The sequence below is a fragment of the Myotis brandtii genome, unplaced genomic scaffold (genome assembly GCF_000412655.1).
Source record: "Myotis brandtii unplaced genomic scaffold, ASM41265v1 scaffold274, whole genome shotgun sequence".
In the NCBI taxonomy this organism is placed as follows: domain Eukaryota; kingdom Metazoa; phylum Chordata; class Mammalia; order Chiroptera; family Vespertilionidae; genus Myotis; species Myotis brandtii.
Genome location: NW_005360425.1, coordinates 5163299 through 5180102, shown reverse-complemented (window position 1 = coordinate 5180102; position 16804 = coordinate 5163299). Strand labels below are relative to the sequence as shown.

Here is a 16804-nt window from a genome sequence, read left to right as displayed (position 1 = left end):
GACTGGGAATGACTGGTCACTATGACACACACTAACCACCACAGGGCAGGCACTCAATGCAGGAGCTGCTCCCTAGTGGTCAGTGCACTCCCACAGGGGGAGCTCTGCTCAGCCACAAGCCAGGCTGACAGCTACCAGTACAGCGGTGGTGGTGGGAGCCTCTCCCACCTCCTCAGCAGCGCTAAGGATGTCTGACTGCAGCTTAGGCTTGCTCCCTGCTTGCAAGTGGACATTCCCGGAGGGCTCCTGGGCTGCCAGAGGAATGTCTGACTGCCAGCTTAGGCCCAATCCCCCGGGGAGCAGGCCTAAACCAGCAGGTGGTCATCCCCCGAGGGGTCCCAGACTGCCAGAGGGCACAGGCCGGGCTGAGGGGACCCCCCGAGTGCACAAATTTTTGTGCACCGGGCCTCTAGTCTATATATAAAAGCCTAAATGACCGGACAATCAGTTGCTATGACGTGCACTGACCACCAGGCGGCAGACACTCAGTGCAGGAGTTGCCCCCTGGTGGTCAGTGTACTCCCACAGCCAACCTCCCACAGCCGGCCAATCTCCCGCGGTTCCTCCTTCCAGTGGCTGGCCAACCACCCGCGATCACTTCCCCCAGCCAGCCAACCTCCCACAGTCCTTCCCCACAGCCGGCCAGCCCCCCGCCCCTCCCCGATCAGCCTCGATCTCTGGCCAGGCCAAGGGACCCCACCTGTGTCCGAATTCGTGCACCAGGCCTCTAGTATATATATAAAAAGACACACACACACACACACACACATCTATAATAATAAAAGCATAATATGCTAATTAGACCGGACGTCCTTTTGGACGACCTTCCGGATGAAGCCGGGGTTGCAAGAGAAGTCTGGGTCGTGGATGCTTGCTGGTGGCTGGAAGGAAGCCTGGGTCCTGGGTGCCAGAGGGAAGCAGGTGCCAGCAGTCAGGGGAAGGAAGGCCTACTCTTGCACAAATTTTGTGCATCGGGCCGCTATTATACATATAAATAAAGATAAAAACCTACAAGGATGGGGAAAACAGTAGAGGTGACAACAGCAACATTTTGGAAGCAGGAAAGCAGATGGAGAAAAGAGAACCAGCCTTATTTACACCAGTCTTCAAATGGTTTGGGAATAACAGCACCAGGTACTTCTGGAACTGGGGGGGAGGGGGAGGTAACTAAAATAAGAATTGAATGAGAGCTGTTTGAGAAAGAGTTAAAGCTGAGCTCCACTATCAACAAAAAATTCCTTCTCTAGCTCCACACCAAAAGGCAATTGCTCTTCCCTCATCATGGCAGATGCCTGATAGTTTGTTCTCTGGATAGAGCAAAAGAAGAGGATTTTTCAACTGGGGGTTCACTCAGCTTGCCAATAAAAAAGGTAGTGGCTGTCATCCATAACAACAAAATCTATCTACAGACTATGCACAAGACATCTAAAACATAAAGATGGTAAGGTTAAAAGTAAAAGGATAAATGAGATAGTGGTAATGGTTACACAACATGAATATACTAAAAAATACTGAATGTACATTTTAAAATAGTTAAAATAATAAGTTTTATCTCAATTTTTTTGAAAAGTGAAATTACATGACAATGCTAGCAAGCATTAACCAAAAGAAAGCTGGGAGCTGTATTAATATCAGACAAAATCAACTTAAAAGCATTATTAAAGAAGGTCACAAAAGAATGATAAAGGTTCAATTTAAGAGGAGGATATATTAATTCTAAATTTTTATCTACCTAACTAGAGGTCTGGTGCACGAAATTCATGCATGGGTAAGGTCCCTAAGCCTGGCTGGCGATCAGGGCCGATCGGGGCCTTCTGGCTGCAGGCCAGGGCCTTCCTTCCCTGGTTGCTGGCTGGGGCCTTTCTTCGTTCCGCGCCGCCCCCCGGTTGTCAGCGCATGTCATAGCAAGCAATCGAATTCCCGGTCTCCTAGTCCAACTCCCAAGGGGACACTTTGTATATTAACCTTTTATCCTATATAATAAAAGGCTAATATGCAAATCGACTTAAAATAATAAGTTTTATCTCAATTTTTTTGAAAAGTGAAATTACATGACAATGCTAGCAAGCATTAACCAAAAGAAAGCTGGGAGCTGTATTAATATCAGACAAAATCAACTTAAAAGCATTATTAAAGAAGGTCACAAAAGAATGATAAAGGTTCAATTTAAGAGGAGGATATATTAATTCTAAATTTTTATCTACCTAACTAGAGGTCTGGTGCACGAAATTCATGCATGGGTAAGGTCCCTAAGCCTGACTGGCGATCAGGGCCGATCGGGGCCTTCCGGCTGCAGGCCAGGGCCTTCCTGGCTGCTGGCTGGGGCCTTCCTTCGTTCCGCGCCGCCCCCTGGTTGTCAGCGCATGTCATAGCAAGCAATCGAATCCCCAGTCTCCTAGTCCAACTCCCAAGGGGACACTTTGTATATTAACCTTTTATCCTATATAATAAAAGGCTAATATGCAAATCGACCAAACTGCAGAATGATTGGTTGCTATGATGTGCACTGACCACCAGGGGGCAGACACTCAATGCAGGAACTGCCCCCTGGTGGTCAGTGTGCTTCAACAGGGGAAGTGCTGCTCAGCCAGAAGCCGGGCTCATGGCTGGCAAGGGCTCATGGCTGGCAAGTGCAGCGGCGGGCCGTGGCAGGAGCCTCTCCTGCCTCTGCTGCAGCACCAAGGATGTCCGACTGCTGGCTCAGGCCCGCTCCCGAGTCAGTGCAGTCCAGGCTGAGGGACTCCTGCCCTAGTGCATGTATTTCATGCACCAGGCCTCTAGTATATATAGAAGAAGATACAATTTCCTCAGAATATATTTTTCAAAATTGTCAGATTTGTAAATAAAACCTGATGAACCTATCATAACAGAGGATATTAAGATACCTCTCTCAATCTTTGAAACATCAAGCAAATAAAATGTCAGTAACGATGTAACGATCTGAACAAATTAATAAACAAGCTTGATCTATCAGAGACATATAGTATCCTGCAATAAACAATTCCCTAGTGGGAGATGTGCAGGAGGCAGCTGATCGATGTCTCTCTCCCATCGATGTTTCTAACTATCTATCTCTCTCCCTTCCTCTCTGTAAAAAATCAATAAAATATTAAAAAAAAAAAACAAAAAAACATCAAGCAAATAAAATGTCAGTAACGATGTAACGATCTGAACAAATTAATAAACAAGCTTGATCTATCAGAGACATATAGTATCCTGCAATAAACAATTAGAAAACATATATCCTAGAAAGTGAAGGTTAAAGATTTTGAAATAAATTCCAGCTACTTAAAGGGTGAAGTACCCCCCAAAAACAAACAAACAAACAAAAAACACACAGATGAGCGTGGACTTGATTTTGCTTTATACAGTTTAGATGATGGTTTCTAACTTTTCTATTACTTTAATAATAAGCAAAAATATGGCTGTTTTTAATAATGATGATACTAGTTCCCACTCGTTATTGAGTTATATACCAGACAGTGAATATTAGGTATTTTACGTACAATTCATTCATTTCTACTTCTATAAGGCAGGTATCATTGGCCTCATTTTATATAAATTAACAGTCTTCAGGCTTCTGTTTTCACCAGTTCTCAATTAGATAGCATAGGCTCATGTCTTTGGTTTGATATCTGGATTTAGAAGCTATTCAGAACTGCACCGGAGTCACACTCAAAGATATGGAATGAAAGAGATTAAGGATCATTTTCCAGAAAAAGAATTACTTGCTTGTAGTGGACTTTTAGGCAGAACTGGATTTTCTTACTTTTCCACACTAATTTCATATAAAAGAACAACAAAAATACCACACATCTTTCCTTATCTATGATGCTTTCCTTTTTATAAAATTCATACACTGATTCATTTGATCTTCACAGCACCAAGCTGGGAAGGATGGAAAGTATTATCTTCAGTTTAGAGATGAGGAAAAGGAAGCCAAGAAATTAAATGTCTTGCTTAAGCCTGGCCAACATGGCTCAGTGGTTGAGTATCGACCTATGAACCAGGAGGTCATGGTTTGGTTCTAGGACAGGACACATACCCGGTTTGTGGGCTCGATCCCCAGTGTGGGGTGTGCAGGAGGCAGCCCATCAATGATTCTCTCATCATTGATGTTTCTATCTCTTTCTCTCTCTCCCTTCCTCTCTGAAATCAATAAAAATATATTAAAAATATAAATAAATAAATAAATAAAAAATGTCTTGCTTAAGATATCTTGCTAATAAACAGTGGGTAAAATCCAAACCCACATCTGAGAAGCCTGTGCCATTTCTATTATACTTAACAGGTAGGGACACTTTCACCTAACGCTACCACGTGCAGCGGAAATACTTGTTTTCTTCTATAAAAGGGCAGCTTTTCTGTTCAGTTTTATGTAGTTTTAATTTTCCTTTTATTTAAACTGCTTTTGACACAGGTTGTTCCAATTATGTGTTCTATTTGTCTCCTGAAGAGTAAAATTCCAGAGAGTAAGTTTCCTAGACAGCTTTTAAAATGTTAATAGCCAATATAGACATTCAAAATGTTCATAGCAGTTATCTCTAAAAGGAGGGATTTCAAATAACTTGAGTGTTCTTCCTTAAACTTGTTAAAAATCAAACGATTCATCTTCTCTACATTATCCAGACTTAAAACCACCTTTGCATCCCCCACTGTACTGTACATACTAGGTGCTCAGTAGCAGGTGCTGAATAAATCACTGTTTTCTAAACTTTGGCCACATCTGTGTACTCTCTGTGTTATTTACTTAATGTCTTTCTTTAAACCAATTCACTTTTTAAAAAATATTTTTTTATTGATTTCAGAGAGGAAGGGAGAGGGAGAGATAGAAACATCAATGATGAGAGAGAATCATTGATCAGCTGCCTCCTGCATGCCCCACACTGGGGATCCCACAACCTGGGCAGTGCCTTGCCTAGAAATCGAACTGTGATCTCCTGGTTCATAGGTCGACGCCCAACACTGAGCCACTAACCCAACTCACTTTTTAAAACTGAGCCTCATCCTAAATGACAATATTCATGAAATCATAATATGCTAGTTTTCTTTTTCCTAATATACAGTAGTAAAAATAGCTATTCAAACTCACAGTGATATACTACTTAAAATCACCTCACCAGTGGGACATACACTGGAAAGCAATACAGTTAATGAATGTTGAGTCCATCTTTGACCTTCTCCCTCACTCCACATAACAGCAATCACCAAGTACTTTAAATCCATCTTTTGTTGTTATTCTCCCACTTATTCTGACCTCTCACTCTAGTGCAGGCCCTCATTGTCTCATGCTTATCTTGATGCAATAGGCCTCGTCTTTGCTCTCTCCTATATGCTGCCACCAAATTTTTATCTTCCTAAAACAAGATTTGGCCTCTATACTCAAGTCAATCTAAACTTTTCAGGCCACTGGAAACAACCACTTGATGTCTTCAAGAAGGAGTATTTTATAAACTGGTCCTGGCCTACGTTTTCATCTCATTCTCAGAGAATCCATTCAATCATCAGTCTCAGAATAGCCACTGTACAGTGAGTTGTTGTTTTTGGTCTCTTTAGCTTTATTAATTCCATGTCTTCAATGTGAAGAGGCCCATCCTCAAGTCAAATCCTGTCTAGTTCAAATATTCTCTTTTAAGAAATCTGTCTGATCATTAGAATCTGCATTAACTTCTTAATTTCTAAAAGCCACACTACTTCGGCTACTTAGGATATTTACCACACTTTGCCTTAAAGTATGGGCTATTTGTGTACATATCTAGTCTTCTTCACTATAGGTTCTTTAGGGTAGGGCTATGTCTAATATACCTTCATCTTGTAACTTACACATAGATGCGAAAATATTTGTAGTTATCAATGAAATAAAGCAGGCTCTTTAAGAAGCCAGAAAATAATTCAAATTCCATTCAACATGCTTCAAAGGACTAACCAATCTTTTTAAAACTTTAAGCCAAAGAGTACTGTTCTCATAGATACTACAGATCTAATTTCATTACATTGCTTAAAGTTAGTGAATCACTACCTATGTCTAGGTTTGGCTATAATGCAATCCACCCTGTATGTGGATACCTCTTAGTAGGTTGCTTTGCTGAATTTGTATGACTCCTCAGTGTTGTCACTGGGTTAGCCTTTCTGGACTCCAGTTTTCCTAACTACAAGATGACCTTAAGATCTCTCCCTGGCTTAAAATCCTATGACCCTTGGTCAGACCAAAGTGATCTTTATTCCAAAATCCTAACAAGTGGGATAACCACACTTAAGAAATAAATACAGCCGTAACCGGTTTGGCTCAGTGGATAGAGCATCGGCCTGCGGACTGAAAGGTCCCAGGTTCGATTCCGGCCAAGGGCATGTACCTTGGTTGCGGGCACATCTCCAGTAGGAGGTGTGCAGGAGGCAGCTGATCGATGTTTCTCTCTCATCGATGTTTCTAACTCTCTATCTCTCTCCCTTCCTCTCTGTGAAAAATCAATAAAATATTTAAGAAAAATAAATAAATACAATCAAATGAGTTAAGCTTCTCCCAATGCTATTTAATCCCTTCACAGAATTTTGTTCCATCTACATATTTATAACAGGCTAGGCATTTTACTAGACCATCTTTTTAAGTCAAAGCAGATGCTTGAATGATAGTAATTATTTTCTGGTATGTAGACGATATAAAATGAACTAAAGGTATTTCTAATATAGGGTGGGGCAAAAGTGGGTTTACAGTTGTTTGTATAGAAAGTAATACAATAATTAATAAACAATAATACAAGAATAAATTCTGTGTTTTGCATACTCACAACTGTAAACCTACCTTTGATCCACCCTGTATATTATTTCATTTAATCTTCATGACCCTAAAAGGTAGGCATCTTTAGCCCAGTATCTCTCAACTCAGAGTGATCTTGTCCTGCAAGCCCCCACCCCCACGGATATCAGGCAATGTCTAGAGACGTTTTTGGTAGTCACATCTGTTGGGGTGGCAAGGCGGTGCTAGTGGTGCTGATGCTGGCATCTAGTGGAGAGAGGCCAGGGATTCTGTTAAACATCCTATGATGCACAAGACATCCTCCCACAACTAAATATTATCTGGCCCAAATGTCAACAGTGCTGAAGTGAGAAACCCCAGTAGCATCATCTTTTAGTTAAGAAACCAATGATTTGCCTGGCCGGCAGTTGAGCGTCAACCTGTGAACCAGGAGGTCACAGTTCAATTCCCGGTCAGGGCACACGCCTGGGTTGAGGGTTTGATCCCAAGCATATATATTAAAAAAAACCACCCCAACAATTTAGAAAGCTTAACATACTTGCCCAGCATTACACAGATTCAAAATCATCTCTGAATGACACCAAAGCCAACAGAAGATCATACCTACAAATACTGGTGACTACTGATTACATTTGTGTTGTTTCTTATCATTGTCTCCCCCCTCCCCCCATTAGCCTTAGCACTTTAGACTTTGCTAGTCAGCATCAGCTGACCTCATCCAGGAAAGGACTCAGAAAAAGCTTTCTCAGACTCTCAGGTCAGATTTAAGAAATGCCTTTTCTTGTGTTCTCACTGCATCCAGTATACATAGCTTCACTGTGGCAATTACTATGTTGTACTGTGATTGTATAAGTTCCTTGAGAGCAAGGGTTTGCCTCTTTAAGTTTGTATTCCAAGTGCCAAGCAAAATATCTCAGCACAGAGTATACATTTCATAAATATTTGTTAAATAAACAAAAGAAAACTGACCAAATTACATAATGTACCCAAGGACACACAGCTACTAAATGACAGAACCAGGATTCTAATCCAAGTCTCTCCGTTGCCAGAGCCTATAATTATTGTCTCAATGAAACTAAAAATGAGATGTCTATCTCCTCTTTATCCTGCCTGTGGAATTTCTTTGATCATAAACATATCAGGAATAAAGATAAAGCCCCTGTTTTAAAGATAGCTTATAATCATAAGAATTTTCCTATCTTATGCTTCTAATTTTAATGTGTACATTCTGCAAAAGCTTGCAAGGTAGTCAGCATGTATAATAGTGAGGATCTCTCCCAAATACCAGAATTATAAAGGGGCCGTGGTGCTTGTATTTGATAGTCTCCCTGAATTCAACACTTACATAGAAGTGGATGTTACCTAGAGTCGTCACAGAAATTGTTCATAAAAACTAAACCAGAGTCTCTTAGGAAAAGAAGAACTCACTTTAACTTTAGCTTTTATTTCTTCACTGTCCCCTTCTCCATCATTGCGGGGTTCCATGCCAGACTCCTCCCGGATGTCTTTGTTTAGTATAGAATACTCTTCTAGTAGAGTGTCAAACAAAACTATTCGCTTGTTCTTGAAGAAGCCATAAAAATAAGCATTGCTGTGGGAAGAGCGTTTAGATCCTAAGGAAAAGACAGTTCAAAGCACGGAAAATAATTAAAAAGTCTGGGGTCCTTTGGAGAGACTCCTAGAAATTGAATTACTGGAAAGGACATTAACATTTTCAAATGGTTTAATACCTGAAGAAACTGTGTCAATATAAATCACCACCAGCAGTGGAAAGTGTCTGTTTACCTGTAGTCTTGCCAACAGAGATGTGTGCTCATCAGGGCTGTAGAGCAATAAGTAAGTAAGGAAAACCTAAATATCCAGCAGCAGCAAAATGATTAAATTATTGTAAAGCTATGAGATGGCAAAATTATACTAGAGTTAGAAACATTGATGAGAGAGAACTATCGATCAGCTGCCACCTGCACACCCCCTACTGGGGATATGCCCGCAACCAAGGTACATGCCCTTGACTGGAATCAAACCTGGGACCCTTCAGTCCGCAGGTCGACGCTCTATCCACTGAGCCAAACCAGTTAGGGCCAAAATTATACTTTTGAAGAATGTTAACAAGATAGGAAAAAGTTTCACCAATATAATGAGGATTAAAACTTTATGTACCTAAGGTTCCATTATTGTCATGAAAAAAATATACATGTAAATAGAAAAGTATAAACAAAAGCCTATTAAGAAATATACCAAAATACTGAAGTGTTAAAAAAACCCACTGCAGTGTTTATCACTGGCTTCTAGAACTATGGATTTTTGTTCCCCTTGTCTATTTTCCAAGGCTTGTAAGTATACACACTTCTATATTCAGAAAATAATTAAAGCTATTTTTTAAAAGACTGGGGAAAAAATACCTAAATTTTTAACAGTGGCTAACAGTAGCTGAACAAACTATGATTAATTTTTATTTTCTCCTTTATTTATGTATTTTTATTTTCTAAATGTTCTATAATATGCAGTGAATTTAATAATTACGAGCAGACTTTGTGTTCAAATCTTGGATCTGCCATGTATTAGCTGTGAGTAAGAAACTTTCTTAAATTTCTTTAAGCTTTATTTTCCTGTTTATGATGCAAGCCAATATCTATGTCATTGGATTAGGTTAAGGGTTACATGAGAAATTCTAAGTAAATCAATTAGTACACTGCCTGATCCATATAAACTATTATTATTTACATACTTTTAAAAAGTAATAATAAAATATTTGTTTCTCTTGAGAATTTTAGATCTCTCACAGAAATGTGAATTTAAAAATATTTTTTTATTGATTTCAAAGAGGAAGAGAGAGGGACAGATAGGAACATTAATGATGAGAGAGAATCACTGATCGGCTGCCTCTTGCACACCTCCTACTAGGACCGAGCCTGCCACTGGGGCATGTGCCGTGACCGGGAATCGAACCGGTAACCTCCTGGTTCATGGGACAATGCTCAACCACTGAGCCACGCTGGCCGGACAGAAATGTGAGTTTTTATCTACTCATATTTCTAATGTAAAGCATGTCCAGTAGTATATTTAGAATATAGTATATTCTATATATATAGCAGTATGTTTGGCAGTCTGTTTAGAATACAGTAAGGCTTTGATAAATAGTGGCATTTACTTATTTATTTTTCAGTTTTTGTTTAATTGCCAAATATGTGGTCCAATTTTGCTAGTCATATAGGGTCTGGAAAGCCGTTTATCAATCTGAGGTCTTATACTTTTCATTTCTGTCTTGTTTTTTTAAAAAATTAATTTAAAAATATTTCTTAGATGGTGCCTGAAGTTATTTATGGAAGCAGGCAGATTGTAGGCATATAAATAAAATAAAATTAACATCTTAATATCTCCCACTGGTCCAAGTGTCTCAAAGTATGGCCCAAGGAACACCTCCACGAAAATCACCCCAGTGCTATTGTTAGAAAGTAAACACTAGCAACACCTATGAGGTCAGACCTCTGGGAATGGAGGCCAGCAATTTATCTTTTAACAAATTCTCCAGGGAATTCTTATACAGTACTCACTAAAGTTTAAGAGTCCCTGCACTAGACCATAAGCTTTTTGTATTGCTGTGCCTGGCACGTAGTATATATTCAATAGTGCTTGTTTACTAAATGGATTAATGATGCCACTTGAGGTGTGAGGCAATGTATTTGAGAACTCGAAAAATCAAAATGTTCTATGCAAATGTAAGGCACTGCCAACTGTATCATTTTTGTTTATGATCTTAATCAACCTCTCAGCAGCATTTGCAGTTGACCACTCCCTCCTTGAAACACTTTCTTTTCCTACTTAAAAAGAAACAGCATTTTCTCCTCTTTTCCTTCCTATCTCAATGGTTTCTCCTCTGTGTCCGATGCTGGCTCTTCCTCTCCTGCTGACTCTGACCTGAGCCCCACTCTCTTCTCTAAATGTCCTTATCCGTGGCATTAAACACACCTACGTGCCAGATACTTCCCTATCAATATTGCTGGCCCTGACCTCTCCCTAGAACGCCAAACTCATACACCCAGCTGACTATTTGCTATCTCTACATCTCCCCATGAATGTCTATAGTGCATATTTGTTGCTTATATTCTTATGTGTGGCTTCTTCCCTGCCCAGGACTGGAATCTCTGTTCAGAGTTAAGGAAATTCAAACCATGTAAATCTTGTGAGAGACTGCTTCTCATTTAAGAAATACAAAAAGACACATATTTGCTTCCCCAGCATTCCTGACAGTGAGCCCTGTGCCCTGGCTCAGTCAATCAAATGCACCCATTGGGGACTCTGGATAGTTAGCACTAGAAGCAGGGCAGTGAGGAACTAATTCTGTAGGTGCTAGTGGCAGGGATATTAGGGGTGCAAACTGCTGAATCCAACAGAAGGAGGCAACAGCAGTGTCCTCCCAGACTGGTCTGCAGTGAAATTCCGAGTTCCCCATCTCCCTATGGAACAGCCCATCTTCCAAGCTTGATAAACTTAATTTCCTGGTGATTCTGTAAGCTATCAAATAGTGTTTCAATAAGCAATTGTTTTCTGCTTACATTAGCCAGTTGGTTTCTACTACTTGTTTGCCACTAACTACTGCCTGCAGAATTCTAATTCAATGTTCAATAGATATCTCAATATACAGCACATCCAACTGAAGTTCGCATAAACCTGCTGTTCCCCAGTTTTCCCAATATCAGTAAACTATCATTTATCCAATTGCTCAGGCTAAAAATCTAGGTTATCATCCTTGATGTCTCCCCTTCTCCCTTAATCTTTTCCATATAATCTATTAGTATAGTCCCATCAACTCTACCTCTAAAACACATCCCCAGTGCATCCACTTCTCTCCTTCAATCACTACTGCCCTAGTCTAAGCTACTACTCTCCCCTACCTGGATTACTAGAACCTCCTCCTAACGGCTCTCCCTGCTTTTACCCTTGCCGCCCCTACAATCTATTCTCCATAGCAAACCAAGATATTTTAAAAATACAAACCAGACCATGTCACTTTCCTGCCTAAAACCTTCAATGGCTTTCCCCCTTGAAGTTAAAATAAAACCCAAGCTCCTTCCCTGATTTACAAAGGCCCTCGTGGTCTGACTCTTGCCTGTCTAAGATTTCATGTCCTAACACTCCTGCTAAGTGGCAGCCACATTGGACTTTTTTCTGTGTCTTGATGATTCAAAGCTCTGGAAGGTCTTTCTATTGATTTCAGCATGCATGGCTCCTTTCTTCAGGTCTCAGCTTACATTCATTTGCTCAGTGAGGTCTTGCCTGATGACCCGCTAAAGCAGCGGTTCTCAACCTGTGGGTCGAGACCCCTTTGGCGGTCGAAGGACCCTTTCACAGGGGTCGCCTAAGACCATCCTGCATATCAGATATTTACATTACGATTCATAACAGTAGCAACATTACAGTTATGAAGTAGCAACGAAAATAATTTTATGGTTGGGTCACAACACGAGGAACTGTATTTAAAGGGCCAGAAGGTTGAGAACCACTACTCTAAAACAAAAAACTACTTTCAAAGGGGCAGATAATAGTTCTGGAAAAAATACATTTAAATATATTTTAAATATAAATATATAATTTCAATAATATGTTCTAGATATAATTGATATATAATTCCCTATGAAAATTTGACAAACTTTAAAGGGAATAACATTAAAATTTCTCTCTGATACAGCAGAGCCACTCCAGCAGGTCACCAATAAGTAGAAAAGCCAGCTAGAGGTCAAGAAAGATAGTTGAGGGAGAAAAAACAAGTCTAGCGAAAATGCTACAGTTCCAAGGCTACAGCTCCCTAGCCAGGGTCCACGTCCATCCCATATGGTATCATCAGCTGTGATTTCATGTTATCTGATTATAACTTAAGTGATTAGCAACTTAGGTTGCTTCTTTAGTAAAGACCCTGAGAAACTGTTCTACTGTACTAATTAGTGTGCTACTGTTTAATATTAATTAAGAGTAGTGATTCTCAGAGGCTAAAGAAGTAATATGAATCGGCTTGTTCTCCTACCATTTCCCCATGGAAATGTTCCAACTGTACCTTTAGTTGACCTGTATAACCTCAGAAGCTACCAAGTATCTGAGATTTCTATACTCTCCTAATTGCTGTTAATTCATTCTTTCCAGTTGTGACCATCTCTGTTCTCACCTGGCCCCGAAATTACGTAATTCTGTTTCTATTCATTCATCTAATATAACTGCTTCTCATTGGTGATTTTTTAGTTTAAATGATGGATGGACAAACTATGGCTTGCAGGCTCAATCTAATCTGCTACTTATTTTTATACATAAAGTTTTATAGAACACAGCCATGCTCATATTTATGTATAATCTATGCTGTTTGGCACTATAATGGCATAGTTGAATAGCTTCAACAAAGAACATACGCCTGCAAAGCCTAAAATATTTATTACCTATGGCATTACAGAAAATGTTTGCCAAACCGTGGTTTAGAGGAAGCAAAACTGAAAGCCAGAGTGGTAAAGTGATCTGTCCAAGATTCCACAGCTGGTAAGTAACAGAGGCAAAACCAGCCTTGTTCATTTACATGGATTTTAATGTAAAGATTCTGAAAGTCATGGTACCACACAACAGTTTTAATTGACATCTCTGTAAGCTTCCTTGAGACTTTAGTAGTCTTATGTAAGCTCCTAGATAGCTTACCTCTACCCAATGGTAGGACAGTTTTTGGTAATTTGCAGGTTTTCACAATCAGAGTCTTCCAGAACACTGGAAGTTTTGTTGAAAGAGACAAAGCCAATAACAATGGCTTTATGAGCCTAAAACTAGTGCTAAATGGAATGACTATACAACAGTCCTACTTAATTACTAGGTGCCAGGCAGGTAACAAAGTCCTTAAGTCAGTCTAATATGCATGCTATTAAAGGGAGTGATAAAAGCCTTGGCCCAAAATTAAAAACAATATTGTAAAGCCAACCAAACACAGCTTCAGGCAAGAATAGGATCTGACACCAAGCCACCAGTTTCTATCCCTGGATTATATCATCAATTCCTATAAATCATAAAACGTCAAAATGTAAAATCTTAACCTTTAGATAACAAAATTTTAAACAAACTGATTTGTTCATTTATTAAAGTTTTAAGAATAAAGTTCTCAAATAAACCACTCAACGAAATCTTCTTACCCCCAGTAGCCTTACCTTCAACAACATACACCTTAGTCAAAGGAAAGTCAATACTCTTTGCCATTATTTCAATTTCTTGTTTAAGCTTTCCCTCAGGTAGAGGTGTGAATTTGTCAAATAAAGGGGCAATATAATCAGCATAGATTGTGACAAGCACCTGAAAAGTAAATGTCAGAACAACCTATGAACATGTTCTTAAAAAAACTACTCATTATACAGATTCAATTACATTGAAACAATTATGTGATCCTAACCTTGAGAGCAGGGACCTTATCTACTAGTATTTGTTCTGGTATTCCCAGTCCCAAACCATACCAAATTCATCAATCTGTTTGATGAATTAAATCAATATGAATAGTCTCAAAGTGGTAATAACTGAAAAGTCAAATGGTCCATTCAAAACTATCTTGGGAATTTCATAAGCCCATAAGAAGTTGGAATGCTCCCTTTTAAAGTAACCATGACAGATCTGAAGTCTTTGCTAAAAAAATTACTAGCACCTGTGTGCTGTCTTATGTGGTTGGTCAGCTAAAATTAATTACCTACAGTTCACAACTGTACACTTGGTTGAAACAGCACTTCTTTAAGTATTTTGGAAGCATTTCCTCTCACTTCGTTTGCCATTCAACAGATATTTGTAAATCCAACTAGTGCCCATTTTCTAATCTTGATCCCACCAGTGGGAAGTGAAGCAATGAGCATCACGGCTGTCTTATGTGGTTGGTCAGCTAAAATTAATTACCTACAGTTCACAACTGTACACTTGGTTGAAACAGCACTTCTTTAAGTATTTTGGAAGCATTTCCTCTCACTTCGTTTGCCATTCAACAGATATTTGTAAATCCAACTAGTGCCCATTTTCTAATCTTGATCCCACCAGTGGGAAGTGAAGCAATGAGCATCAATCACACTAATTCAGACTAAAATAAACCTGCTCATTGGTGGAGTTAAGAGATGACAGATGATATTTTCTAGGGGCTGTCAACAGACAATTTTCATTGTGTTGTAGTGTTTGTGTTGTGAAACAGTTTAGAATGTGGGAAGGAGAAGAGGAAAAGAAGATGTGAATGAGGGAAAATGAAGGGGGATGAGAGAAAAAGGGAGGGAGAAGGAAGAGAGGAGAGAAGTAATGGGGAGAAAAGGAGAAGGGGAAGGTAGGAAGAAGGGGGGGAAAGGAGGGAGGAAGGAACAGAGAAGGGAGAAGGGAGAGAGGGAAAAGGGAGAAAGGAGGAAGGAAAAAGCAGAGGAAGAAAGCAAAGAAAAACCAGGTACATTTATGCTTTCTTCTTGTCCCTCTTCAATCTATTCTCTTCAAAACAGCCATGATTTTTAGGCAACGGAGCTCAGTCAAGAGTCATTAAATTACCAAAGTGTGTCATCCATTCTGGTGGCAACTCATAAATGCATAGCCCAAAATTGCCTGACAACTGGATCATTAAAAGTAACAACTAGCTTCTAGGATCTGTAAAAGTCAACATAAGGAGAAGAAAATCTGTCAGAGTCAATTCTCCTATTTTTATAACCAAAAGCAGAAACCAACAGGGGAATTTATGAGCACTTATGTGTATTTTATCTGCTTCTTAATAACTGTTTACATGCTAATGAAGACTATACCATAATTACCCCACTAAGGAAATTTGTAAAAAACATGAAACAAAGATTTTACTCACCAGAGAAACAGCTAATGTGAACAGCCAGGCGTAAATAAAAAAATAGTCACCCCCAATTTTAATAATGTAAAGTAGAAGTGAAGACACAGGCAATAAAATGCACTGAGTCACAATGAATTTTTTGATTGCATCTTTCATGAAGAACCCCAAAGTCTGAAAAAAGAAAACATCATCACAAGAAACTGAGAAACTGCTATTAAATAACTAATTAATGAATATAAAGGATACCTTATTAAAGTAAATTTAAAAATTAAAAGGCAGTGAGACTATATTATATGACACTAGATAACCCAAGACAATAACTAAATGTCTTACATTCTACACTTTAAAATAAACTCATTTAAATGTCAGCTGAAAAGCATTAGACATTAGAGTGCTAGAAGAGCTTATGGCAAGACTTTAAACTACAATCTTTACCACATGCAGTTCCCTTTTTCCTCAACTAATTCATGCTCTACAACAGCAAATTATGAGCACAAAAGGTCTTCACATTTAAGAGAGAACACTTGCATTTTCTATTATACCTGTTGATTGAAACCATGTTTTTCTTCTATCACAAAAGTATTATAAAGACTCCATGGCAAACCAGTCAATGCACTGAAAAGTGTAGCCATCAGCAGAAACACCAAAGACTGAGTGATCTAAAGACAAGAAGGGAAAAAAAAACATGGCAGTTTTTATAGTGTAGTATTAATTCATTCTTAAAATGAATTCTTAGTGAACAAATTGATAAGCAATTGCTGAGTACCTACTAGATCTCAAGCAATGTGTCTGATTCTATGGCTAATACAAGGTCTGAAACATCATCTATACCCTCAAAGTTTACTTCTTAGAGAAGGAGGCAAAAAAAACCAATTCCTCTTTTATTACACAGGCACTGTATGAAGTTACCTAAAGACATATAAACAGTTGAAAGATTTGGAAATCCCATAGGCAGCAAAATATCAGACATATGTCAAAGCACTATCTTTACCAATACATCTCCTAGGACAATGGAAACTAAGGAGAAAAATAAACAAATGGGACTACATCAAAATAAAGAGCTTCTGCACTGCAAAGAAACCATCAACAAAACAAGAGAGCCCAAAGCATGGGAGAACATATTTGCCAATGTTACATTTGATAAGGGTTTAATCTCCAAAGTTTATAGGGAACTCATACAACTTAACAAAAGGAAGATAAACAATCCAATCAAAAAATGGGCAAAGGACCTAAATAGACAC

The 16804-nt window shown here is 39.1% G+C and overlaps 1 protein-coding gene across 2 annotated transcripts in view; it reads right to left on the bottom strand.

Annotated features, from left to right (window-relative positions):
• Nucleotides 1–16804, bottom strand: part of ZMPSTE24 (zinc metallopeptidase STE24) — a 46647-nt gene that overhangs the window by 19684 nt on the left and 10159 nt on the right. For both annotated transcript variants that reach the window (XM_005868657.2, XM_014541598.1), the window contains exons 4-7: nucleotides 16106–16222; nucleotides 15582–15734; nucleotides 13927–14068; nucleotides 8183–8367 (exon numbers count right to left, since the gene is read on the bottom strand). In XM_005868657.2, coding sequence (XP_005868719.1) covers nucleotides 8183–8367; nucleotides 13927–14068; nucleotides 15582–15734; nucleotides 16106–16222 — 597 coding nt within the window. The remainder of the gene's footprint in view (nucleotides 1–8182; nucleotides 8368–13926; nucleotides 14069–15581; nucleotides 15735–16105; nucleotides 16223–16804) is intronic.